Source organism: Carya illinoinensis, chromosome 11, assembly GCF_018687715.1.
Source record: "Carya illinoinensis cultivar Pawnee chromosome 11, C.illinoinensisPawnee_v1, whole genome shotgun sequence".
Taxonomy (NCBI): Eukaryota; Viridiplantae; Streptophyta; class Magnoliopsida; order Fagales; family Juglandaceae; genus Carya; species Carya illinoinensis.
In genome coordinates this window covers 1,597,358-1,623,662 of record NC_056762.1, presented here as the reverse complement: position 1 = coordinate 1,623,662, position 26,305 = coordinate 1,597,358, and the positions used below count along the sequence as shown (strand labels likewise).

Genomic DNA, 26,305 nt, shown 5'->3' with positions numbered 1-26,305 from the left:
TTTTATTTATATTATAAAAGATTAAAAAATTCTATGTATCTTTTAAAGAATGTGGGATTTCATTTACGGTATTCCTATACATGTTCAATATAAAATATTGTAACATCCTATTTTAAATACCTCCCATCCTCATTAGAGCATTCTATCATAAGTGGTGGTATGACTCGAATTTCACACTTGTTAATGAGATTGATTTTGATAACATTTGTAATGTGACTTAAAAGAAAAATCGAAAGGACTCCTCTCGTTTTCTTCCTTCTCTCTCAATTTCGAAAGGACTCCTATAGAATTCTTTGATGCTGTCCATCAACTTTTGTCCGATCTTTTCTTTTGTTTTCCATAAATAGCATGGAGATGGGTTGATCTAATTGCTTTCCAGCAACTTTTGACCGTCAGGCACCAATCCACAATACTCTCCTCAATTGCCAATCTGTTGGCTCCTAAAAGAACTGCGTCCATACGAGTAGCGATATATATATAGATCCAAAAATCCACATACTCATTCCTGTCTGCTTAGTGCTTCCAATATATTCGGTAAATCCATATATACAAAGTTACTCTGTCGGTAGGATTTGAATAATTCAACCACCAATAACATCACGGGGATCAAATTCAATGGGAAGAGAAAACGGTGTCCATGCAGCGACGTGGTGCAATAACTAGAGAGATCCAAGAGATCGAACAGATCTAGTGAGTTAAAGCGAGAGATTACACAGGCCAAAAGATTGTTCAAAGATCTCTCGAAATTATGATTATATTCCTAACACAAGACCCAACAGCCCAACACCTCTCCTCCACCTGTCCCTCAGCTTGTTCTCCTCTTTCCAGTCTCCGGAAAAATCTGCTGCTTTCCCTCCTGGCCTAAGTACTGCTCTCGGATTCTTCTGTGCTGCTTAATCATGTCCAAAACTATCGCGCGGAACCCGAAAAAAATCCTTAAAAATCAAGCATCATCCAACGACGACGCCCTGTATATGCGTCAAGAACTCAATATTCGTACGATGATCAGAACCGCAGAACAGAGGTACTCATGTATGGCATGAGTAATTAAAACCCCAAAATACCCTAGAAGATCTAAGAACACGATCGAGACAAGATAGTGGAAGAACAAGATGGTAGAAAAGTTGAAAAAGCATACACGTACACATCATCGATCGGCCAAAATTAAAGTATTTACAATTATGAAAGTACGTAAGGTACCAAAGCTTAGTTGTTATGCATACAACTTATGCCATCTAATCCATTCATGTACGTACGTATGGACCAGAAAACATAATAAACACGCAGTGATGATAATCACAGGGATACAATAAATATAATATTGGTTTGGCATGGCTTGGCTTTTATGTATTTCTAATCACCGGCCCAGACTGAGCGCAGCCTTGACGTCCAGCCTCCATGCAAATCCACCACCGTCCATTCTCCACACATCACAGGGAAGTGTCAGAGAGCTTCTCTCCTTCCCACATGTGTAGTACTGAACCAGCCTCACCCTGCAACTGAACGCCGGATAGTTTAGCCTCTTGATCACACTCTCGTCCTTCATCACCAGACAAGGCCTCAACTCCTGATGATCTGCAGCATCTGACCCCAGCTCCACCATCCTCCTGTATGCCGCATTCGTCCACGTCACCCTACGCAGATCGTCTGATACGAACCCCGGACATGTGTCCCTCCCCAGAGTTGTCATCCTCTCCGCATCCGTTTCCCCCAGGCCACCACCATCCACCCACGTGTCGGTCACGCACTCCACTATCACGCAAGAACCAACCTCTTCCACCTCCGGAGACACCACTGCTTTCCGATCTGATAACCCACTGAACCGATCTAACCCATTGCCCACCTTATAATTCCCGTCAAAGCTGAGCCACATGGGCACTTTCCACGCTTCCTTCGTCAGCACCGTTCGGTCATGGTTCTCAACTGGAGACTCCCTCTCCGGTAAATCCTTCCGGTCAGGGGCCTCCGGCAACAAAGGCAAAGTAACTACCCTCTCTTCCGGCGAAGCCTTTCTCTTCCTATTGCACCTCTTACTATTAAGAGTATTATTATTATCTCTCACGTACCTTCTTTTTCCTCTCCCACTTTTGACGCGCACGTCTGCTTTCTCCGAAGAGGAACTACCGTGATCTGAGCCCCCAACGGCAGGTTTCGGCGCAATCGGCCGGAACCTGAGCATTATCCTATCCACCTTGGACGTATCATGATAAAATCCACCGCCGTACCTCGCTATCCCAATACAGCACCCACCTCTCCCATCCATCACTTGCTTCCCTCTCTTCCGAACTCGTTGAGCTTACTTCGTTTTCCTCTCTTTCTCAATGTGATTCGGGTCCGATTTCTGAATGCTAAGCACCAGAACCAGGAAGTTTATAATGGCAGTGGGGAAGTAGAAAAGTGTGAGAGCCCGTACGTGCGAAACTGCGGCGTGAACACAGCAGAGTAGGTTTGGTTGAGAGCCGAGACGTGGCAGTGAAGTTCGGGAGTGGGCCCCACAGAAGGGCCAATAGGAGTGAGAGAAGTGTCTCGTATAGCAGACAGAGGGGGCACGTATGCCTTGAATCCCGTGTAAAGTTTTCCATAAAGAGAACACGTGGAGGATGGGACACGTATATCTGTGGTTACCATAGTTGGAATGAAAATGAAAAAGATTGCGCCACGTGGATGGACAGATAACGTTTTGATTTTCCTGACGTTAGATTGGCCGGAGCAGACGACGATATTTTTCGTTTCCGTGGTTGGGGGAATAAGAAAAGGATTGGATGCCCTTTTTTTTTATAGGACAGAAATGGCCTTGAGTTATTGAAATTTTCTTGGAGCTTCCTTTATGGTATGGGTATTTAGGAACAACCTTAGTCTGGCTGAAAGTGAGAAGTTGACAGATTTGCTGTTTGTTTTGTTCTGTTTTTGCATCATTCTGATTGGCAATTGCATGCCTCTATATATATATATATATATATATTATTAAGATAACTGTTACAACACAAATAGATTATATAAAATAAATTTATAAATTAATGTAATTTTATAAAATTTATTAGATCTATTTTATAATAAAAGTAACTTTATAATTTAACGTATTATATCAAGTCACATCAATTTATAAGTGTAGGTGACGATAACATAAAGATTTGACATTCAAGTGATGGTGTGATATACAGTAAATTTAGTACTAAATTGGTCAAAACGACTCCAAGAAAGACGAAGAGATAATCAATACACATCAGGAAGGCCGTGGAGACGACATGATTAAGTTCATGCAGCACTTGTACAAGAGGTGTGTCCAACACTACAATGGCAATTAGGATAGGAGGCAAGGCTATATTAATGTGAAGCATATCTAAAAGTAAATTGGTGTAGATAAGTAATGTAAATGATGTATTCGATCTACACACCGACCTAAGAATAAAATAATTCAATTTAAAAAAATTGGACGATGCTATAAGGGCAACTACATGTCTACAACAGGAAGTAAGGCTACAAGTTGAAACGAATCCAAAAAGATTGCTTTATTAAGTACAATTTATTCCTTGCAACTCGAGCACAAGTAATCTAAATTGCTAGTGATTGAAAATTTGCATGCTTGTCACGATGAATATGTACCCGAACACTGTCCACATCGCAACCCCACACATTGAGAATTGGTTTCTCCAAAGCATTGGATTAATTCTCTCACCCATGACTTTTGTGTAAGGTCTTTCGTGGTATTAATGGCGCATGCGATATATGGGGTATGTGACTAGGGTGAGGTTGTAAACAAGGTAGTCTTAGAAAATTTAAAGTACTTGTTCACCCAAATCCGAATCAAGATACCCAACTATACCTGAATCCATACCCGGGTTTATAATGCGATCTACGTACCTATTTGAGTTAATCAGATTATAACCTAAGCGGGCCGGTACCTAATCTTACATGATTATAAAAATTCGGTATCTAGTTGCTTGAGTTATAATCGTGTCATCTTTATAAGTTGACCTTTTTTAAATGTTTAACCGATCATAAGTACCAAGTATTAATCTAATATTCGTGTTATATAATTGTACCCGCATCAAGGTAGGGGCGGGTATGAAATCCGAATATCCCACCCCAATAAAACCCGGCCGGCAAATACCTAGCTGAATGAATAAGGCCGTTATCATGAATGCCAAGCTAGCACGCAATTCATCAAGACTCAAACGTCGAAATCATGCAGGTATTTGCAGGAAGGAGTAAATTGTCTGAAAGTGTCGTGTATTATTGATCACTGATTCAATGTAGGCAACTGTCAAAGCTAGCATCTTTCCTAGCCTAGCCTGCCATAAAAATTCAAGATAGACATTATTATTCTAACGTATCTAAATTACGTTAATGTCTCCAGTACTTTTCCTTGTAGACCTTATCTTATGCATGTCTCTATCTATGTTCACAAAGTCTTCCACTACCAAGTGCCAACCAATTCAGTGTAGGTATAGTACTGTATACATGTTGGGCGACAGGATAATTAACTTTGAGGGATATTGTTGATGATTGAAGGGGTTGTGGTCACAGCTGTTGAAAGGATAGAATTCGAGCTTTTCAAACCCTACTTTTGGAGTGGCAGCGGGTGAAATCAATGTTTGGTTATCGATTTTCATCACACTTAATTATTTATGCAACCTTTTTAATTTAGAATATAATACTCTAATTATTCTAGTAAAAAAATCTCATTTATTGTAGAGAAATAGTAATTTATTAATCTTATAAAATAATGTGACTTGTTATAATTCATCATATTATAAAATTATTTTTATTATAAAATAAATTTAATAAATTATATAAAATTACGTCAATTTGTAAAATTATTTTTATATAATTTCTTTGTAAATGTAGCAGTATTCATAAAAAAAACCTATACCCATAAAACTAGACTCAAAGCGTCAAATATTATTAATATTTAATTACAAAATTATATTCATCAACTTGAAAGCACTATATCATCAATACGAAGGAATGATCCAAGAGATTCAAAATTACACAACAAAATCAAAGCATTCCAAGCTGTTTTATTGAGAAAAAACAAATATGATATAAATATAATATATTTTAAATAATTGTTAATTTTAAGTGTGAAGGAAATAAAAGTATATCATGTTAAGGACAAAAGTCTAAGATATCAAAATAACATTACAGACAAAAAAAAAAAAAAAAGGATGTCTTCCTCTTATATATACATATTATTGAACAAACATTTATTGGCTGCAAATCCTTTATCAAGGCTGAAAATTTCTTGTGTTCCTATGGGGGGATCAGAGGATGCATGGGTTCAATGATCGAGTATGTCGGATATAAGTGACTGTCACTTCTTTCTGTACTTGGTCAATCAGAAAATATCTTAGAGCTTGTGCTCATGATTCTTTTCGAATATGCCTCTTTTATTTTGCAGGGGTCTCTCTCTCATTTCTTTAGAATACGTACCAATCGAGTTAGGTCTGTTGTGGCGCTTAACCTGTTCGAAAATTACATAAAATAATTTTAAAGTAATTTAATAAATTACTTATATTTATTGGAGCCTCTTTTATAGAATTTGTACAAGATTTATAAAAAATCTATAAATTCTCATCTCTCCCTCACGTCTCTCTTTCTTTCTCTTCTCTCACTGCCCTTGATCTTTCACCGCAGTGAAGATAAGTTTTATGCACACTTAAGCTCTCCTATTTATAGGAGAGCAGATCACTACGTTGCAGCAATCTGCTGCATGATGCTTGGGGAGGTGCCTAACAATATAAAAGCACCAAACGGTGCCTAACATGCCAAATTTGAGAACGGTGCATGTGCAGCAACTATACACCACCTGCACTCACACTTGGGTTGACTCAACAATCACCCCCTCCACCCAAGTGTGCCACACCAGGCTGCTTGCAAAGTGATTCATTCTTCAAATGAATGCACCTCTTTCTTTGACATGAGAGATTTCTGCTATCGAATACGCTCCAATGCATCTTCAGGTACGTCTTCAAATGCTTCTCCAAATGCATCTACAAATGCATTAGCATCGTCTACATCCACGGAGCTTGCAAGGAATTTTCTTCAGATGAGATATACAAGTGCTTCACTGCACAATCTCAACTCTCTAGTATTCTTCTTTCACTCGAGTCCATGAGTCCGCACTCATGTACACCTTGAGCAAACCGAGCTTAACTCGAGCCACAACCGAGCGAACAATCTACTTGGTGCCTTTACAGCTTTCAAATCAGGCTCCATAATCCTACAATCACACCAATCTCCAACTTGGAGACTGATTTTCAACATGCTAGCCTCTATCTCCAGCATGATCCCTTATCATCTATACAATTTTACAGCTCATGTCTTCAACTTAGAAGACTAACTAAAGTGATGCATAACTTTAGTTCATCACGTACAGTGCCCTTAATCAACACATACATACAGGGCAACACATCTCCTACTGCACTAGGAATCAATAGTCTCGCACGGATCTTGACACATATCAGAGAACCTGTTGCTGAGGTCTCCATCTCTGACTTGACTGACTCATCATCCTGCTGCTGTCTTCAGTCGCATGTGCCCATCTTGTGTGCAGTCTCCGACTTGCATAATCTCTCTTTTTGCAAGATTTTCTTCGTAGTTCACTACCTTCATTCAGCATGATATAGTTTAAGGTAGTAACCACCATGGAAGTCTGATAGTCTTGGCAGCCATGTGATCATCAATTTTAGGTGTAGATATCAATGGAACATCTGACGTTTTGTTCTCATCTCTCACACTTTTGCTTCATGTCATGGTCTAGGGAGATTTCTTCATGTCCTTATCTAATTCACACGACTATTACCACAAGCCAATATCAATGAATCATTGGTGACCTTCCATATCTCTTTGAGAAAACACTACTGAATGACTGCTGTCTTCAAGCTGTCTTTAACAGCATTGTGCACTGCAAGAAATGCAACGCCATGTATTTCTTCAGTCATCATATTCACAGCATCATTCACAATTTTCTCCTGATTTTAGGAGTCTCTTGTGGCCTGTCTTGCCATAATTTATAATGAGTCATCTGTTATCCAGATCTTGACTTGCATCTGTCCTTACTATCAACATTCAGGACCAACAACTCGAGATCTTGCCAGAATCTCTTCTGCGCACCTCCTCATCTAGGATAAGATCTCTTACATTGAGAAACTTCAACTTCGACTTCTTTGCAGAATTACTCATAGCCATTCTCATGACCTCCCAACCTTTTGACCACAACGTCAAATGTTATTGGGCAACAATAGTACCTTCTGCCTCTTCTGAAGTTGAACAATTTCTTCATCAGCACTTTGTTATTTGCAACTGACTTTTCAAAGAAAGCCACAATGAGATCCGTTGCGGTTCTCTTCTTAATAACATTATGCTCCATGAGTTGTATGACTGCCAAAACCTGCTGATATAACAAGTTAATCAGCATCGTCCAATGATTTGAAATTTGCTCCTCAAACTTCATGATCCCAACTGGCTTAAATCAAGACCAAACGAACTGAGTCCGGCAACATTGGACTCCAACTAGTTGACATCAAGCCCTAAAACCAATGAGTTTGGCACGACTCCAACTGGCTGCAATCAAGCCCTAAACACATGAGTCCATCATGACTCCAACCGGCTGCGATCAAGCCCAAAACAAATGAGTTCATCATGACTCTGACTAGCTACGATCAAGCCCACAACTGATCTGCAACTATGAATGGTTCAGATCGAAAATACCGATGGCGAATCTCAACATTCCCATCGTACCAATGAGTCCGGAATGATCCAAATAGTTTGTCAGCACTATTTGATCATCGTAATGGAACTCCAACTGGCGTGGATCTAGCCCAAAATGATCTGCAACACGTGGACGGTTCAGATCGAATGTACCGATGACGAATCTCAACATTCCCACCGTACGGATGAGTCCGGAATGATCCAAATAGTTTGATATCACCATTTGATCATCGCAATTAGACTCCAACTGGCGTAGATCAAGCCCAGAATGGTCTGCAACACATCGACAGTTCAGATTGACAGTACTGATGGAAAATCTCCATATTCCAACCATACGGATGAGTCCGGAATGATCCAAATAGTTAGAAACCACTATTTGATCGTTGAAATCGGACTCCGAATGGCTTAGATCGAGCCCAAAAAAAGATCTAAAAAACGGACGGTTCAGATCTGTCTGGCGCGTGGGATGCACGCGCTCGGGTAGGGCGTCTGGGGGTGCGTTGGCCCGTGGACGACACGCGCTACAGCAGCTGTGTGCGAGTGGGGGCGCGTGTATTACACGCGCTAAACCTGTGTAGGGCGCGTGGGGGGCGCGTGTCCATCACGCGTCTTCAACCTCTGGAGCGCGTGGGGCGTGTGTGGCTCAGTCTTCTTCTTCCTCCAATGCGCGTGGGGGCGCGTGAATGACAGCAGATGCACGCGCTGACCTTCTAGGGGCGCGTGTGGACTCCTCCGACCTCCGTTTTCGATTCCGTTTGCGGCAACGGATTCGTCTAGACGCGAGGAACACCCTGTAGTTGTCAAAAATTGATTTTGAACAACTTGAATTTTCGGACAGCTCGAACCAGAGCTCTGATACCAATTGTTGTGCCTCTTAACCTGTCCGAAAATCACACAAAACAATTTTAAAGTGGTTCAGCAAATTGTCTACGTCCACTGGAATCTCTTTTATAGAATTTGTACAAGATTTACAAAAAATCTATAAATTCTCATCTCTCCCTCACGTCCCTCTTTCTTTCTCTTCTCCCACTGCCCTTGATCTCTCACCGCAGTGAGGATAAGTTTTTCTGCACACTTAAGCTCTCCTATTTATAGGAGAGCAGACCACTACATTGCAGCAATCTGCTGCATGACGCTTGGGGAGGTGCCTAACAATACAAAAGCACTAAACGGTGCCTAACATGCCAAATTTGAGAACGGTGCATGTGCAGCAACTATACACCATGTGCACTCACACTTGGGTTAACTCAACAAGGTCATCTTTTAAGATAAGAGGATTTGAAGGGAAGGGAAAGGAACGAGCTGCATGTGCACTACTGTCATCAACTTTGGAATATGCCATTCCTTTGATTCTTTCTTGATAAAATCAATGACAGTGCTCACTTTCTAATATTCTTGTCTCGGAGGTATAAAGAGTTAAGTGCTATGTATATATAAAGATTTTACCAAAATAAATTAATTATAAAATGATTTAGTTTGACGTGAGATGTTAAATATTTTTTACAATATTTTACAATATAACATAACATGATCATACACATTAAGATATCTCAATGTAAATCTTTGCAGTAGAAATAGGCTTGCCATCTGATCGAATTCATTCATCCTTAAAAAATAACACTCATATTTTTACTGGTGATTTCGAAGAGAAGTGCTTCATTTACAAACAAATATTAAAAAAAAATCAATTCACAAATTGTTGTGGTTAAATATGATGCGCTTGATTGTAAAATTCTTTAATTTCTTTATAAAGCTGTTGAGTTTGGCTTGATTTTCTACTGAAAATATCATTCTAGAGGCTTGGCTTGACTATTGCTCAACCTTGAATTGACTGTGGCTTGATTCTAACTCAAGAGACCTTAGCTCGATAGTCTGTTCGAGTGAATCTTCAGATAGAGAATTTGCTCGACACCTGTTCAACAATTAGTTAGAATAGGAAGTAAACCTATGAGTTTACTTGACACTCAATTTGATTGAATGTTCTGAAATTAGGGTTCTCGGGCCATGGACTATAAATACATATTTTTTTCATGTATTTTTCAACTTATCAATAGTCGAACATTGTACAGAGAGAGAATCATTTTGTGAAGAATCCTAGGAGTTTATTGGGTATATTGAGACTTTGGAATTGAGGATTTTGTGATTGATCTCTTGTACTCTATCTTTGTTCATACTAAATTCGTTGAGATCGACTTCAATAATGGACATAGGCTCACATTGATCCGAACCACTTATATCTTAATATTCTGTGTGATTAATCTTGTTATTTCTTTTGTTTGCTTCCGTTGTTATACTTCAAATTAACTTTTAATTACCACTTTATCACAACAAAAATAAATTTAACGACGCATCATATTATATAACATTAATTTATAAATTTATTTTTATCAAATTTCTTTACAAGGCGCTAAGCATTTCTCCGTTCCAAATGCACGAGCTAGTCGAGCCTGCTGGTCATGCATTTTAAAATCATTTTACAAATTATTCAGCTTGATCATTTTAGTTTGTTTGGCCTATGCTTTTTGTTTTGACTTTTAGAAGGGAGATCTTAAATATGGGGGGAGATACCATAATTTGGGTCGACCGTCGACGGATGGTGCGAACTATTTAGGGATGAAAATCTTCCCGTTCTGGCCGGCTTGACGAGGTAATGCATGGCAGGGTCTACCTCTTGTCTCTTGAGTACTGGACAGCCCGTCGGTCGATTAGCCATCCAGCAAAACAGTGCTTACGAGATTATTATCACGTAATCATGATCGATATGATGATCCTTTTAACGTAACATCATGTAAAATCCAAATCGAATACTTTAATAATTCTCATGACTAAAATATCTTGTCTAATATATTGACAAGCACGGGCAGAGAGTGCCCTATATTTTACTCAACAAAGCTAACCTTTGTTGTCCATATATATATATACATGCGCATGTATATATATATATGGATCGATCCCTACCATCCATATGGTCCCTACCATCCATATATATATACATGCGCATGCATCGATCCCTACCATCCATATGGTCCTCTAGAAGCAAGATGGGGAGATTTGAATATGACATCCAACTAAATTTAGCTGGATGGTGGTCGATGCATTATCATGGATTCATGGGTAAGTATTTCCTGACTACAGGACTGTGAAATCACCACAGATTTCTTTTGAAAAACCCCTTCTGATCAATGCTGTGCAAAATTTTATCTCAGCTTAAGTTGGAGACAAATGGTGGTGGGTTTGTGACACGTGTACCAACCACACATGAGTGGCAGCCTAGTAGGGAATCTACTAGAGCTCAGTGCAAAAGTCTCCAAGATTAGGTCCGGTCATCATAGAAACTTTCCCAGTCAAGAGAAAGGACTAGAACAAAAAATATGAAATAAATCAATGAATATTTACTAATGTAATAAGGATATATCTCATGACAGCGTGCAACGCACCTCTCGGCCTTAACCATTGCTTTGACAGCGGCTACAATTGATTTTCTAGCATTCTTGTAATCATGCTCTACTTACGTATATTCAGTGCATGATCTTAGGCTAGACAAGTTTCCATATTTATCCTGACAGCTACAATGTAAATAGCTTATATATATGTAATGTTACGACATGCAATACGGCAGAGTTTTCCTTCATAATATATATTGTTTTATGGTATCAGAGCGTCATCCGTGACCTCTGTCAACTTCCTCTCTAATGGCCGGCTCTTCTCCCCTGTCCGTCAACCCAGCCAACATTCAAAGTTTAGTGACAGTGAAATTAACCAAAGACAATTATCTCCTATGGAAAACTCAAGTCCTCCCATATCTGCGTGGACAACGGCTTTTCGGGTTTGTGGATGGATCTACTCCTCCACCACCTATAACCATTCCCGATCCCAACACAGCCACCTCTTCCGATACGACGGTAGAAATTCCAAACCCAAAATTCACCACCTGGTATCTTCAAGATCAGGTAGTACTTAGCACCTTGGTGTCTTCCCTGTCTGAAGGCATCCTTGCTCAAATGGTCGGCCTTACCACCTCCAGAGAAGTGTGGTTGTCACTAGAGAAAATGTTCTCTGCGCATTCAACCGTCCGTGCTATCCAAACTCGTCAATTCATGGCAACAACCAAGAAAGGTAATCAGTCTATCTCTGAATATTTTCAGAAAATGAAGTCTTTTGCAGATACCTTAGCTGCCATTGGACAGCCTCTGCTTGATCAAGAGTTCACAGCGTATCTACTGGGTGGTCTCGACACCACCTATGATGCTATCGTCACCTCAATTTCCACTCGCATTGATCAAATGCCCATTGAAGAAATGTTCAGTCATCTTCTCAACTTTGAACTCAGACTTGAACAACACCACTCTACGCTTGAAGCCACCGTAGGGACAGCTAATGTAGCAACGAGACAGGACTCACGTTCACGAGGTGCGAAACAACCACAATATCAGCGCTCCTCTCATCAACAATATCGGGGCCGTGGACGCAACACCCGTGGACGAGGGAATCATTTTTCCTCTTCTGGCCAATTTTCGCCATCTCAGTCCAACAATACTCGGCCAACTTGTTAGGTATGCAACAAAACTGGACACACGGCCATCCAGTGCTATCACCGATTTGATCAAGCCTTTCAAGGACCTCCTCCCAACATGGCTGCATATCTGACTGCACCTTCCTCTGCATCTGATACAAACTGGTATCCCGACACTGGCTCAACAAATCATCTCACCCATGATCTTCAAAATCTCAACCTTCATGCTGAACCTTACGTTGGCAATGATCAAATACAAGTGGGCGATGGGGCAGGTTTGCACATTCAACACATTGGTTCTACTACTCTGGATACTTCTACTCGTTCTTTCTCTTTATCCAATTTATTACATGTGCCTACCATTAAGAAAAATCTTTTGTCTGTTCGGCAATTCACTGACGAGAATAACGTGTTTATTGAGTTTCATTCCTCTTATTTTTTGGTGAAGGACGAAGCCACGGGGACAACACTTCTACGCGGCAACACTAAAGATGGCTTATACACTTTTCCAACCCCCTCACACTCCTCTCCTCAGACCAATTATTGTCAACGTGCTCCTCTTGACGTCTGGCATTGTCGCATGGGACATCCCTCATACGCCACCGTTCGTCAACTCGTCTCAAAATTTTCTCTTCCAGTTTTAACAAATAAAAATCCCGGTGTTTGCCCCGCTTGTCAACAAGGGAAAAGCCATCGACTTCCTTTTTCTCCTTCGACGTCCATTTCTCAAATGCCTCTTGACTTAATATTTTCTGATGTATGGGGACCTTCCCCAATTTTATCCTCAAATGGAAATAAATATTATGTTTCATTTGTTGATCATTTCAGTAAATATACATGGCTTTTTCCCATTTCTCAGAAATCCGATGTCATGAAAATTTTTATTTCTTTTCAAAAGCTTGTTGAACGACAGTTTAATTGCAAAATCAAATCTGTCCAAACCGATTGGGGCGGTGAGTTTCGCTCCTTACATACTTTTTTTGCCACTGTTGGAATCCAACATCGCGTGACTTGTCCACACACTTCCGAACAAAATGGCTCAGTTAAAAGGAAACATCGCCATATCGTCGAAACCGGCCTTTCTCTTCTATCTCATAGTAGTGTTCCTCAGCTCTATTGGGATGATGCTTTTCTTACCGCCGCGTACCTTATTAATCGTCTTCCCACGTCTCCTCTTGGCATTTCTCCACATGAAAAATTACATAAACAAGCCCCTGATTTTTCCTCTTTCAAAATTTTCGGTTGTGCATGCTTTCCTTTCCTTCGTCCTTTCAACAACCACAAACTTGATTTCCGATCTAAACTTTGTGTTTTCCTTGGCTATAGTAATCTTCATCGTGGTTATAAATGTCTTGATCTCACTTCCGGTCGCATTTTCGTCTCTCGTCATGTGATATTTGACGAAGCTTCTTTTCCGTTTCGTACTCCTCCTCCATCGTCTGCCACTTCATCTGCGTCTCCCTCTACAACATCTTTTCTCCCTTTCGTCTTCCCTCCAACCGACACGGACGCACTCCCATCTCAGCCTGCTTCCCTTCCTGCGTCTTCTCCTTCAACCGAGTCTTTCCTTCCGTCAGTCCCATCTGAATCAACATCGTCTGGACCCTCCACTCCTCCTCCCGACTTCCTACAGCCCTCCTCTGTCTCTCCCCTGCCATCTGATAGTGCTGCTGCCGAAGAACTCCCTCCACTTCGTACTCACCCCATGAGGACTCGAGCTCAGAATAATATTGTCAAAACTAAAGTCCCTACAGATGGCACGGTTCGGTATCCTCTTCCTCGGGCATTACTCACCTTTGGCTCTGTTCCTGAAGCACCCACGTGCTACTCCGAGGCCTGCAAATTTCGAGAATGGCGTGCTGCCATGGATGCTGAATTTTCAGCTCTGATGAAACAAGGCACCTGGTCTCTTGTACCCGTGCAACCTGGAATGAATGTCGTCGGCTCCATGTGGGTTTTCAAAACCAAACATAAATCAGATGGAACTCTCGAACGGCGTAAAGCCCGGTTAGTCGCCAAGAGATATCATCAACAGCAAGGCATTGATTTTGCTGATACCTTTAGCCCAGTGGTTAAACCCACTACCATCCGGTTGGTCCTCACCATTGCTGTCTCTCAAAACTGGTCCATCCGACAGATTGATATTCAAAACGCATTCCTTCATGGGACCTTATCTGAAGAAGTTTACATGAGCCAACCTCACGGCTACATCCATCCCAGCTTTCCTCATCACGTTTGCCGGCTCCACAAAGCTCTCTATGGGCTGAAACAAGCCCCAAGGGCCTGGTATTCTCGGCTTCATGACCATCTTTGCACTCTTGGTTTTCAGAACTCTGCCTCGGACAACTCTCTCTTTATTTCTCGGCATGGCTCAGTCACTACATTTGTGTTGGTTTACGTCGATGACATCTTAATTACTGGCTCTAGTCCCTCTGCAATTAACGATCTTATTTCTGCTCTCAGCCTTGAATTTGCAGTAAAAGATCTTGGAGGATTAAGCTACTTCCTGGGAATAGAAGCTCTGCCCGTTGCCGATGGACTCATTTTGTCTCAAAGCCGTTACATTACCAACTTGCTGCACCGAACAAACATGCATGAAGCCAAGCCCGTTTCTTCACCTATGTCCTCCTCTCAGAAGTTGTCGTTACTTTCTGGTTCTTCTTGCTCCGATCCCTCCCTCTATCGGAGTGTCGTTGGTGCGCTACAATACTTGTCGCTAACACGTCCGGATATTTCCTTTGCAGTGAACAAAACTTGTCAGTTCATGCACAACCCAACCGAAGAGCACTGGACAGCAGTCAAGCGAATTTTGAGGTACCTCAAATTTACAGTTGATTTTGGCTTGTTAATTCGTCCGACTACTTCCACACAGCTATCCATCTACTCGGACGCCGACTGGGCTGGCTGTCCTGACGATCGTAAATCTACCTCTGGCTTTTGCATCTTCTTGGGTCACAATCTTATATCCTGGAATTCCAAAAAGCAACCGACAGTCGCTCGTTCCAGCACCGAAGCCGAATACCGAGCCATCGCCCATGCCACAGCTGAATCTCTTTGGCTTATTTCATTGCTCCGCGAGCTCGGTGTCTTTCTTCCACAGCAACCGGTTCTGTGGTGTGACAACATCGGCGCCACCTATCTCACTGCCAACCCCGTTTTCCATGCACGTACTAAGCATGTCGAAATCGATTACCATTTTGTGTGAGAAAAGGTTCAACAAAAATCACTTGACGTCAAGTTCATTTCTAGTAAAGACCAGTTAGCTGATGGGCTAACCAAACCACTTGTTTCCACTCGGTTCTCTTTCCTACGAGACAAGCTCAACGTTTGTTCAGCCACGTTGTGCTTGAAGGGGCGTAATAAGGATATATCTCATGACAGCGTGCAACGCACCTCTCGGCCTTAACCATTGCTGTGACAGCGGCTACAATTGATTTTCTAGCATTCCTGTAATCATGCTCTACTTACGTATATTCAGTGCATGATCTTAGGCTAGACAAGTTTCCATATTTATCCTGACAGCAACAATGTAAATAGCTTATATATATGTAATGTTACGACATGCAATACGGCAGAGTTTTCCTTCATAATATATATTGTTTTATAATGAAATCCTAAATTCTGAATTGGATGGCGTTTGATGAGTTATGGAAAAAAAAAAAAAAATCCTCCAAATTTTGTTCTCTTGTGCAGAATGAGGCCAGTATATGAGCATATATTATGCAGCAATGAATGATATATTGCAAGGCTGAGATACTTTCATATCTGCATCTTCGAAATACCATTTCATTGTTTCTATTTTTACAGAGACACACCTTTTTTGCAATGAAACCTATAACTTGAGCCTCTCTGATATTGCTTCCAGGAGTTCTTCACAGAAAAGCCATGGGAATCTGCCCTGCTTCTTCATTAGGGTACCTGATTCCAAGATAATATGCAGCTAAAAGAAAGAGGTAAAACTGGTCCTAAATCATCCTAAAATTATGATTCTCTGTGCACCAGTTGTTCGTCATTTGATTTGATAAGCATCTAAAGCATATGTAAATCTGTAAGCTAGCAGTTAGCAGTCACTAGAATGCTACAAATATGAAAATTTAAGAAAGTCTTATCTTTCTGCCTTCACTTTATAAATCTTTTTCTCCACTAGTAGCATGCCTAGTAAACCCAATAATTTGGGCCTGACTCTCATAAAAATCCCAACAGATCTTTCAAAAAACAGAAAAGAAAGGAAAAATTGCCTTGCGTATGAGTTGGGCATCCTGCGGTGACGCGATGATTGGTGCTAATCTGTGCACATAGCCTTGTTTCTACCTACAATGATAAATTTCTCTCATACAGGACACAAATTTGGGAGGCTATTGATATTTTTTAAAATATGAATGAAAAAAGAAACACTAAAATGGCACCCTTGATATTCAAGCTCTTTAGACAGTCAAGTCCCCCTTTTCAGCAATATTAATGCAAGTAAGAAGCTTTCTCCTAACAGATTTATCCTTAATCTGTTTGTGCGTACTCTGAAGTTAGATCACAGTGTTTTACTTCTATAAAAAAGTACTCAATATCATTTGGATGGTTTGTACGTAATTTGCTTGTGTTTGGATAGTAAGAAAATTCCTATATTTTGTAACCATCAACTTTTCGCCTTGAGAGAGAGAGAGAGAGAGAGAGAGAGAGAGAGCATCAATTCTCAGCAAAATACCCTTCTATTATGGTTCTCTGACCCGATTGAAGCCTTTTCTTTTCCTAGCGGCTCGATTTATTTGCATTCTTGTTTCACACATAAGGTGTAAGTTGAGCAGTCAATACAACTTATTCAAACGATCAGAAATTTGTTCAATGCTAGCTACCTTCCTTACTGCAATGAGGTCTTGAACTTAATATGAGCTGTCTTGATGTGGTGTAATATTTTGGCAAAAGTATAGAAGCAACAGCATTGTGAGACAAGTACGGAAATAACAAGGAATTATTATTCAGCAGAAACAGTAGTGACGCTTCAAGACAAACACCAACTCAGCAACGGAAGAAGACACTGGACTGGTTCAGAGACTGGATGATCCTTTGGGATGATATATGACAATATGATTATAAGCGTCTAGAGTCAGAAAATCATCCAGTATTGGGGCAGTGCATTGCCGGGTGAAAATCTTGCAAGCCTCCTTGTACATTCCTTTCTTAAACTTCTCTTTGCCGACCTCACTCTCAATCCTAGCCATCTCTTCTTCCACCACCCTTCCAAAGAGCTCCTTTGTCACTTTCACCCCAAGTCCATCTCCATTCAATTCCACTTCATATTTCAGCCACTGCCAGTTCTGAACCCTGCTAATCTCAGCAGTTGCAGCATCTTCCATGAGGTTGTAAAGCGGCACTGACCCTGATCCAGTGAGCCATGCTGCCAAATACTGTATCCCAACTCGAGTATTGAGCCGAAGACCATCCATGGTGCGCACTCCTCTAGGCCTTTGCAAGAGGTCTTCTTCAGTTAGGGTGGCCGAGTCTTCGCGCTTCATGGTTTGGATCTGGTTAGGGGCATGGCCCATGTTGTTGGTAAAGACTTCCATGCAAGCTGGGATCAGTCCAGGGTGGGCTGCCCAGGTTCCATCGTGCCCTGCCTTCACTTCTCTTAGCTTGTCCTTTTTCACCAGATCCAATGCTGCCTCATTTGCTGCTGGATCATCCCTAATAGGAATTTGTGCTGCCTGTTCAAGAAAATAAAAAAGTTCCCAAATTTTACTGAGCTACAAATAGTCCCAAACTGATAAATAGCTACAAATAGGAAAGTATTAGAAGTGTTAGATTCACAAAGAAGCTGTCTCTATTTTAGTAAAAGAAGTTTTAGAATCTGATGTATCAATGATCCATTTGACTGGGAACTAAGGATTGCATACCATGCCACCCATGGCATGGACACCACGCATATGGCACGTCCTGATGAGGAGATCAGAATAGCTCCGCATGAAGTGTTGAGTCATGCCAACCTGAACCCTGTCTGGTAGCAGGCGATCCGGATGTGCCTGGAAGGTCTTGACATAGCTGAAGATGTAATCCCATCTTCCACAGTTCAAACCGACAGAGTGATCCCTTAGCTCATACAGAATTTCATCCATTTGAAAGACTGCTGGAAGTGTTTCGATTAGAACGGTGGCCCTGATGCTCCCTCCTTCTATCCTTGCCATTTTCTCTGCCCTCTCAAACACGCTGTTCCATATTTTCGCTTCCCTGCAATAAGAAAGAGCTTAATTTCACTCTTCCACAATTCGTCTGACTCTGCTTTTGGAGTAATTTTAAGAACAAGAAATGCAAGCATCAATTTTTTTCGTCAACTTTTTACGTACCTTGAATTCTCCATCTTAGGAAGATAGAAGAATGGCCCAAACCCAGCACCTTGGTTGCGGCGGAATGCTGCATGATTGTGGTAAAAGTAGAGGCCAAAGTCCACAAGGCAACCGGTAGCAGGTTCACCATCAATAAAGATGTGTGCCTCGGGCAAGTGCCAGCCTCGCGGGCGGACAAAGAGCTTGGCTATCTGATCATTCAGCTTGTAAACCCTGTTTCTGGCCTTGTCATGAAAGGTTATACTCCCATCCACAGCATCCTTCAAGTTTACCTGCCCTCTCATGAGGTTCTCCCAACTTGGTGACAGTGCATCTTCAAAATCGGCCTATGAAATTAAACAACAAACCTTTATTCTCAGTTTCCATTCAGTAAACTAACATCAGATTTGATTACTATCTAAAGACAGAAACTTCGTTCAATGATAAGGTTTTTTTTTTTAACTTTACTCATTAATCTGCAGGACCCGACAACATGTATCAGTGCATACATGTCATAATGAGAATTACAATCTCTGTTTTTCTCCAAATAATGATCAAATTTAGCTGTCTATATTCCCTACTCAACTGTGTTAAAATATAATTAAAATGATATCATAGCATGCATATGAATCCTGAGTTCAAACCCGACTCTACTTAAACTATTTCATATATGCTTAGACAAATGGTGGTTTAGCACTATTAACATTCTCGAGAGCAAACCGACAGACGTACTAACCATGAAGACTTTTGCACCAGAGTTGAGTGCATTGATGATCATTTTCCTCTCCACGGGTCCTGTAATCTCCACCCTCCTATCAGCAACAGATGGTGGGACTGCAGCACACTTCCACTCTCCTTCCCTTATGTTCCTTGTGGCAGGATCAAACCCCGGCATCGCCCCCTCATTGTACCTCCTCTTAGCTTCCCTCCGACATTCCAATGCATATTTGATATGGCTTCGGAACTCACGCTGCAAATCCGCAACAAACTGCAAAGCATCCTTTGTCAGGATCTTCGCAAACTCTTCATCATAATGTCCCCTGATGTCCACTCCTTCCGGCACGTCATATCCCGAAACAATCTTCCTCGCCATGGGAGTGGGATTACCAAATGTCCCCAAGTCCATCATCTTCTGTGCTTTTCTCTCAACAAAATTGAACTTTTCTTTCAGTGGTGTGGAAATGCGAGAGGCTGGAGAAACGTATATATAGAGAGGGAAAGTTTCTATTTTAATCGGTGCCCAAAAAACAGAGATGCGGATAGCTATGTCTAACGCTATCGTTATGGGATTATTTTAATTTTGGAGTGCATGGCTTTATGCGCGTAATGATGATCATGGGTGACGCTATTATTCTGCATGATGGGCGTGGAGGATAAGGGAATCGCTTCGAGTGTTGTGCCGGCCTCGGGAGATGCAGCAGCTATCGGTGAGTCACTAGTAATAAATCAGAGAGTCACACGGAGGATTTGAAGGATGATTTCAATTTCAAAGGATTGGCAGGAGTTGCTGCTGAACATTCGGATGAAGACTTGGTTGTAAAGATTAAGTCAAATATTCTGTGAATATTAGCATGTTATACTGAAGGAAATGCTAGCATATTATACTGATTTGGGCAATTGAATTTAGATTACCTAAAATTTCTTTGAGGTTTTGTCTTTAGAATGGAAAAAATAAAAAAATAAACAATTTACAAGACATCAACATGTTTATTGTTAGCATATTATCAGTCGCAAGGGCAACTTTAACTAGGAAAGTTTTATTTGATTATTGTATATTAAATTTAAAAATTTTATTTATATTTACAATTTTAGCTACGTAACCATACAACCATACGCGTGTCAGTAGTTGAAAATGATAAATATTTTTTAATTTTAAATCTAAAGTTAAAGTTAAAAAAAAATTACTAATAAAATGAAGAGGCTGTTACTCAATATATATAATATGTACATAAAATTATATGATAAAAGATATTTATAATCATAAATTGTGCAATTGCTATCTAATTATTTTAAAAAAAATAAAAAAATATGAGATATATATAAAAAATTAATTTTATAATAAAATTTTTTATTTTTTAAAACGATTATGTGATATTTACACGAACAACTTTTTAATGGGCTTGAAAGCTTTTTTTAATTGTTGAAAGGTTGAATCAGGGATATGGGCTTTGCTCGCTGAAGAACAACTTTGCATTGTCGCAATGTTACAAGAGGGGGCCTAAAAAACTTAAGAGGGTAGTAGAATGGGCTATCTTTAGCCCAAAGTGGAGGCCTATTAGGGTTACTGTCGGAAGCATTTGGCCCACCAAATACAGCACCGCCCACCTAACGATTATATATACCACCACATCACAAAAACGCGTCTTCAATTACGGGAAGAGCAGCCTCTTGAATTTTGATTCTGAAGCTGTCGGTTTTCGATCGTCTTTTTTCTCTCCGATTGCTGTCGTCGTTACCGTGTTTCTATCTTCTTTCTCTCACCGGTAAGGCCTTTATATACCTGTGAAATTCCTGAGGCGGCGGTACAAGTACGATATTGATTTCTAGGGTTTCGTTCGTGATCTGATTCGTTAGCTCAAATCCCCGATTTTTGTCTTGCCTATTCTGATATCTTCTACTGATTTTCACCTATTATTGATCGTATTTGTATCAATTTTCATACACAATTTGTATTGTATTGACTCTTAGTCTGCTTTAAAAAATTGGATTTTCGGTTTTGGGGTTGGGGTCGTAGTTAAAAAGTAAATACAAGAAAGAAAAAAGAAAATTGACTCTCGATTTTGGGTGTTGTGTTTTGTATTCTGGATTTGTTGGTCGGGGTTTGTATTTCTTGTATTTTTGAGTTTTATTCTTGATTGAGAAGAGTTGTGGTTGTGAATCACATGGCGGCAGGGCGAGTCAATGTTTTCAGGAGAACGGACTTATATAAGCTCTCCGAAAGAGAGTATGACTATTACAGGAATGATTCTTGCGGTGTGGAATACAATAGGGCCTGTGATCGTGCTGCCAGACGTAAGAATGGGTATCATTATTCATCAAGAACTCGTGATTCGGGGTCTAGAAGAGACAGGTTTGGCGCTAGGACTGAAGACCGAAAATTGGATAAGTTCTCTATCGGTAATGAGCTCATGGTTCATAATGATGGGGTGCGGATGCCTCCAGAGAAGAAGAGGAAGTTCTCTCCAATTGTATGGAATAGAGAAGACAAGGACGTGAGAATTTCATCTAAGAACAGAGTTGTCCCAGTTACTTATCCGTCTCCTCCTCGGCCATCCTCTCCCAGTTCCAATAGTGTGGCACTGGATGTTGATTCAGATGTCAGTATTTTAGAATGCGATGTCACAGGATGTGAGGTTTTGGGGTTGGAGAATTCAGCAGATAAGCCTGTTGTGGCAGATCTGTTGGTAGGTTGTTCTGGATTCAGTTCTCAAGCTGATTTGCCTCCTTTGGCGCCGTCAGAGCAATTTGGGGATGATGAATATGGAGAAGACAATGTGGAAGAGGAAAAGGTTACTCAAGCACCGAATATTGCCATGTCGAGGTGGGCGTCTGACAGTGATTCTCCCTCGAGGTCGAGTCCTGAAAGTGGGGAGATTCGAGTAGGACTCTCAGTAGGTGGTAGGGCTAGGTCATCTGGATCGGAAGGAGAAGGTTCTGTTGCGGCGCTTGTCACTGAAGATGCATTTGGTGAAAACGAATTTTTAGATTCTGATATGATCGATATTGATGAAAAGAGAGATGGTCATGACTATGTTAACCATTCTGACTCGGACTCGGAGGATGGTGGTGGTTCCCATCAGATTAAAGAGCCCAGCTTGCTTAACCAAAGAAGCATAAACATGCTTCAGAGTTGCAGAAGTGTATTTGAGTTTGAAAAACTTAACAAAATTAATGAAGGAACTTATGGTGTTGTGTATAAAGCCAAAGATAAGAAGACGGGGGAAATCGTGGCCTTGAAGAAGGTGAAGATGGGTGTAGAAAAGGAGGGTGGTTTCCCTATTTCATCTTTGCGGGAAATAAACATTCTCTTGTCTTTTAATCACCCTTCTGTAGTTGGTGTTAAAGAAGTTGTTATGGATGATCTTGATAATGTTTTCATGGTTATGGAGTACATGGAGTATGACCTCAAGGATCTCTTGGAGGTTATGAAACAGCCTTTTAGCATAAGTGAAGTTAAATGGTTGATGCTACAACTATTAGAAGGTGTCAAATATCTTCACGACAATTGGGTGCTTCATAGAGATTTGAAGACATCAAACCTTCTTGTGAGCAAGGAGGGTGAGTTGAAAATATGTGACTTTGGGTTGTCTCGCCAGTATGGTAGCCTGCTGAAGCCATATACACCTATTGTGGTCACCCTTTGGTACAGGTGAGCTCTGGCCATTTACTTGTTATTTGAGAACAGTTGTTATCTCTCCCCTAATTTAATTTTTTTGCATGTCTGTCTGAAACTGGCATGGGTAACATACAGAATTGTGATTTGTCCCATTGACGAGTCTTGCATTCTAAGTCCAGGACTTAAGTTTGCCCATCCTTTTCCCCTCTGGGAGTGTTAGTTTAGTTTTCTAGATGAAATGTGTTGATGTCAAATAATTTTTTGATGTTTCACTCTGCAGAGCACCTGAACTACTGCTCGGTGGAAAACAGTACTCAACAGCTATTGATATGTGGTCAGTGGGATGTATAATGGCTGAATTGGTGGCAAAGGAACCACTTTTCAAAGGGAAAAATGAAATTGATCAGCTTGGCAAGGTTAAACTTGCTCCTTATTTGCTGCATCTTTTTGTTTTCTCCAGTATATGTTGTATGATTTATTTTTGGGTTGTCCAGTAATGCAGTTGGTTAAAATGTTACAGATTTTTCAAATTCTTGGTGCACCAAATGAGAAAATTTGGCCTGGACTAACAAAATTGCCAGGAGTTAGACCAAATTTAAAGCAACCGTAAGTCTCTCTCTTTTTAACCCTCCTGCTGTGGCTTTCCATTGCTTTTGCCGAACCTGCTCAGCTTGTGGAACTTTTCTACAGAACTATATGGATATCAGCATATTTGCACTCCTGTCGTAGTAATTATTGAATTTGTTTCAGGCATAACCTATTGCGGACCAAGTTTCCTGCAAGATCCTTCACAGGATCGCCAGTTCTCTCTGAATTGGGATTTGACTTGTTGAACAGCCTTTTAGCATACGACCCAGAAAAGGTAAATTGTGTTTGCAAATTTTTGAAGTAGAATTTGATTCCACAACTTGGGGGGGTTTTATGCTCCTGAAACTTATGAAGACCTTCTTGTCTTTGCAGCGGATAACAGCAGAGGCTGCCCTAAAGCATGATTGGTTTCGTGAGGTTCCTCTTCCTCGATCTGATTTCAAGTGTAACTTTTCTGTCTGGCATGGCCAAGAGAGGTAGTATGGCAAGCTGGAAACCTAATAATACTTAAAAGAGTGAAGTTCTCAGCTTTGTGCAATAGCTTCTTTTGCAAACTTTATATCCACCTTATTGTTCCTAATTGTTGGTCATCTTCAAGAATACCAGAGAGCAAGATCCTTTAGAAGAGCAGTGAGAAAGGAGTTTGTCTTGGTCAAGAGTAGTGGATTGATGCATAATGGTCTTTGGGAAGGTTTGGAATAACAACTAACCCTTTTGTTTTTGAATCTACATCCTTCCCCCTCCCTCAGTTTACATATGCCAGGGATACCTCATTGTAAATGATGAAGCCGAGGCTTTAAATATTAATACAGTATCGCCTTCTATCATATTGCAGCTTCTTGTTCTTTTTAATACAGTATTTCCTCTTCTTTTTAATCATTATTTGTTAATGATATGACAATCAACTTCCTCTGTAGAGAATTTCATTAATTTATTAGACAGCTAAAGGAAGGATTTCTAGTATCTGTTATTTATTACAACCATTAAAAATTCCGGAATAAGTATTGTTATGTTCAGATGCAATTTTTGTATCCTCGTATCTTAAAAAATAAATAGTGATTAAATAGATAGAAAACATTTTATTAATTTTTTTGTACTCTGATTGATGGACGATTTTATGTGGTCTCTGGAGGTATCGGAGGGTTGCTTTGTTAGTTGTGACCTCGTGGATGTTGAAGACCCTGGACTAGTCAACACTCAGCCAAAGCAGCTATGTTTCTGTTTGCAATTCTGTACCTTGTGATTTTAATTTTCAATCCCTGCGCATTTTGCATACTGTGTTCTGATAGGAGGACGTTGAGGTAAAATTTACCTGTGCCTCCATTAAGTTTTTATTTTGGTACAGGTGCTATGGTTGAAGTATGTATATAATCAGTTGGCAGGTCTTTTTTTTTAAGTTGAATGTTCATTATGATGATAATTAGAACTGCCATGTCACTAGTTATATTCAAAATTTTATAGGTTATAGATTGCTATACTAACGGAATTAAATTGGAAGGAAAAAATGTCAAGTTTTGCATCCTGCATTATGTAATTTGTTGGCTCGTGATGATAACTATGATTTCATACCTTTATTATCATTATTAGTATTCGTATTGTTCCTTTCTTTCCACCTTTTCTTATTATTTTCAATTTTTGTTGGTACATATGAATTGAGTTGAACTATCACTTGCCGGGGGGGTGGCAAAGGTGTCTTCCACTTACGAAGGCAAGGCACTTTGCCATGCAACTTCATCCTTTGAGGCAGTTTTGCTGGTATGTTCAGGACTTGCTCTTGCCGGTTTTCTTATGGCATACTGTTTGTTTCTATTAAAACTGCGGTATCTACATATTGCTCGTTGACAAAAAGCCTTTTTAATAAATTCATGCCGGTTGGAGACCATAAGAAGTAAGTAATAAAGTATTCTTTATTCGTCTGAGGTATAATAAAGCGATGCGAAAGCTGTGTGATCACCTTGAAAGTCTCTCTCTCTCTCTCTCTCACTGGAGTAAGACATCTAATATCTCTGAGTATCCTAATTTTAATATGTTGACGGTAAATTATTTTTTCTGAACTCTTCTCCCAGCAAACACAATTACAAAATAGACAATTCTGCTCGTGCAATCCCACTCTCTTTGGCTGTGTCACGGTATGTCCCAGGTTTCCTATCAAAGCTACATGAGATGGGTTAAAGATGTTAACGATGATTATGATGATTGATGTAGGAGGTAAGGATTACAGGACTGACATTGCTGAAGGACATCATGTCCCAAAATTTCTCTGGAAACCCAAAATGGCGTAGATAACATGGAAATATTGTATATTCATTGATGGTAAGTAGGAAGATGGGTTTTCATTACTGCCCAAATTTAGATATATCTGGAAATTGTATGTAGTAGATTGGGTGGGATTGTTGTACAGCGGCGGTAGGGATAAAGATGAATTGATTTTGTGAATCCTGATTCATGAAATCTATATCCGGAATTGCACTCATTTCACTTATATCTTTTTCGGGCAGGTGCCCTCATTTCAGGGGTGACAAGTAGTTATTTGCTATTCATTACCTTTTGCTATTTTTCGTAGAAAAACAATCAATAAAGAGGACCGACCATGTGACATCAAAGTTCATTGTTTGTAAGCAACTTTTGATGTATTATCAACTTGTTGCTGCAAAAGTGGAATTATTCAATGAATGAAACAACCGACCATGTTACTCGAGTCACAGTTTATTCTACAAATTCCCCTTTTAAACGGTCGAAGATTACAACTCTTAAAGATTTCTATATTGAATGGCTACGGACCTATAGGCATTACACGATGCTTTGTTGGAATTGTTAGTATTACATACTTATTATTTTTGCGTT

The 26,305-nt window shown here is 40.3% G+C and overlaps 3 protein-coding genes across 8 annotated transcripts; 1 reads left to right on the top strand and 2 right to left on the bottom strand.

Moving 5' to 3' along the window:
• Positions 1–1,152: 1,152 nt before the first annotated feature.
• On the bottom strand, positions 1,153–2,377 carry LOC122280473. Its single transcript, XM_043091375.1, has one exon. It carries the CDS (start codon positions 2,261–2,263, stop codon positions 1,358–1,360), a length of 906 nt encoding a protein of 301 aa, XP_042947309.1. The 5' UTR covers positions 2,264–2,377; the 3' UTR covers positions 1,153–1,357.
• A 14,798-nt stretch (positions 2,378–17,175) lies between these two features.
• Positions 17,176–19,770, bottom strand: LOC122282015 (malate synthase, glyoxysomal). The gene is made up of 4 exons (XM_043093922.1): positions 19,274–19,770; positions 18,559–18,884; positions 18,112–18,442; positions 17,176–17,922 (listed from the first exon to the last, which is right to left on the bottom strand). Exons 1-4 carry the CDS (start codon positions 19,664–19,666, stop codon positions 17,266–17,268), a joined length of 1,707 nt encoding a protein of 568 aa, XP_042949856.1. The 5' UTR covers positions 19,667–19,770; the 3' UTR covers positions 17,176–17,265.
• Positions 19,771–20,866: 1,096 nt separating this feature from the next.
• On the top strand, positions 20,867–26,001 carry LOC122280661 (cyclin-dependent kinase G-2-like). 6 transcript variants are annotated; one of them, XR_006229983.1, is made up of 9 exons: positions 20,867–21,020; positions 21,430–22,906; positions 23,154–23,289; positions 23,394–23,479; positions 23,624–23,735; positions 23,834–23,937; positions 24,068–25,216; positions 25,528–25,590; positions 25,667–26,001. XR_006229983.1 is itself a non-coding variant. In XM_043091639.1 (6 exons), the coding sequence occupies exons 1-6, from the start codon at positions 21,420–21,422 to the stop codon at positions 24,093–24,095; spliced, it is 1,953 nt and encodes a 650-aa protein (XP_042947573.1). In that variant the 5' UTR covers positions 20,894–21,419; the 3' UTR covers positions 24,096–26,001. The 6 variants fall into 6 exon arrangements, 1 of the variants encoding a protein (XP_042947573.1); XR_006229979.1 differs by having other exon boundaries at positions 20,894–22,906; positions 24,068–24,152; positions 24,594–25,216; XR_006229982.1 differs by having other exon boundaries at positions 20,894–22,906; positions 24,060–24,152; positions 24,594–25,216.
• Positions 26,002–26,305: the final 304 nt, after the last annotated feature.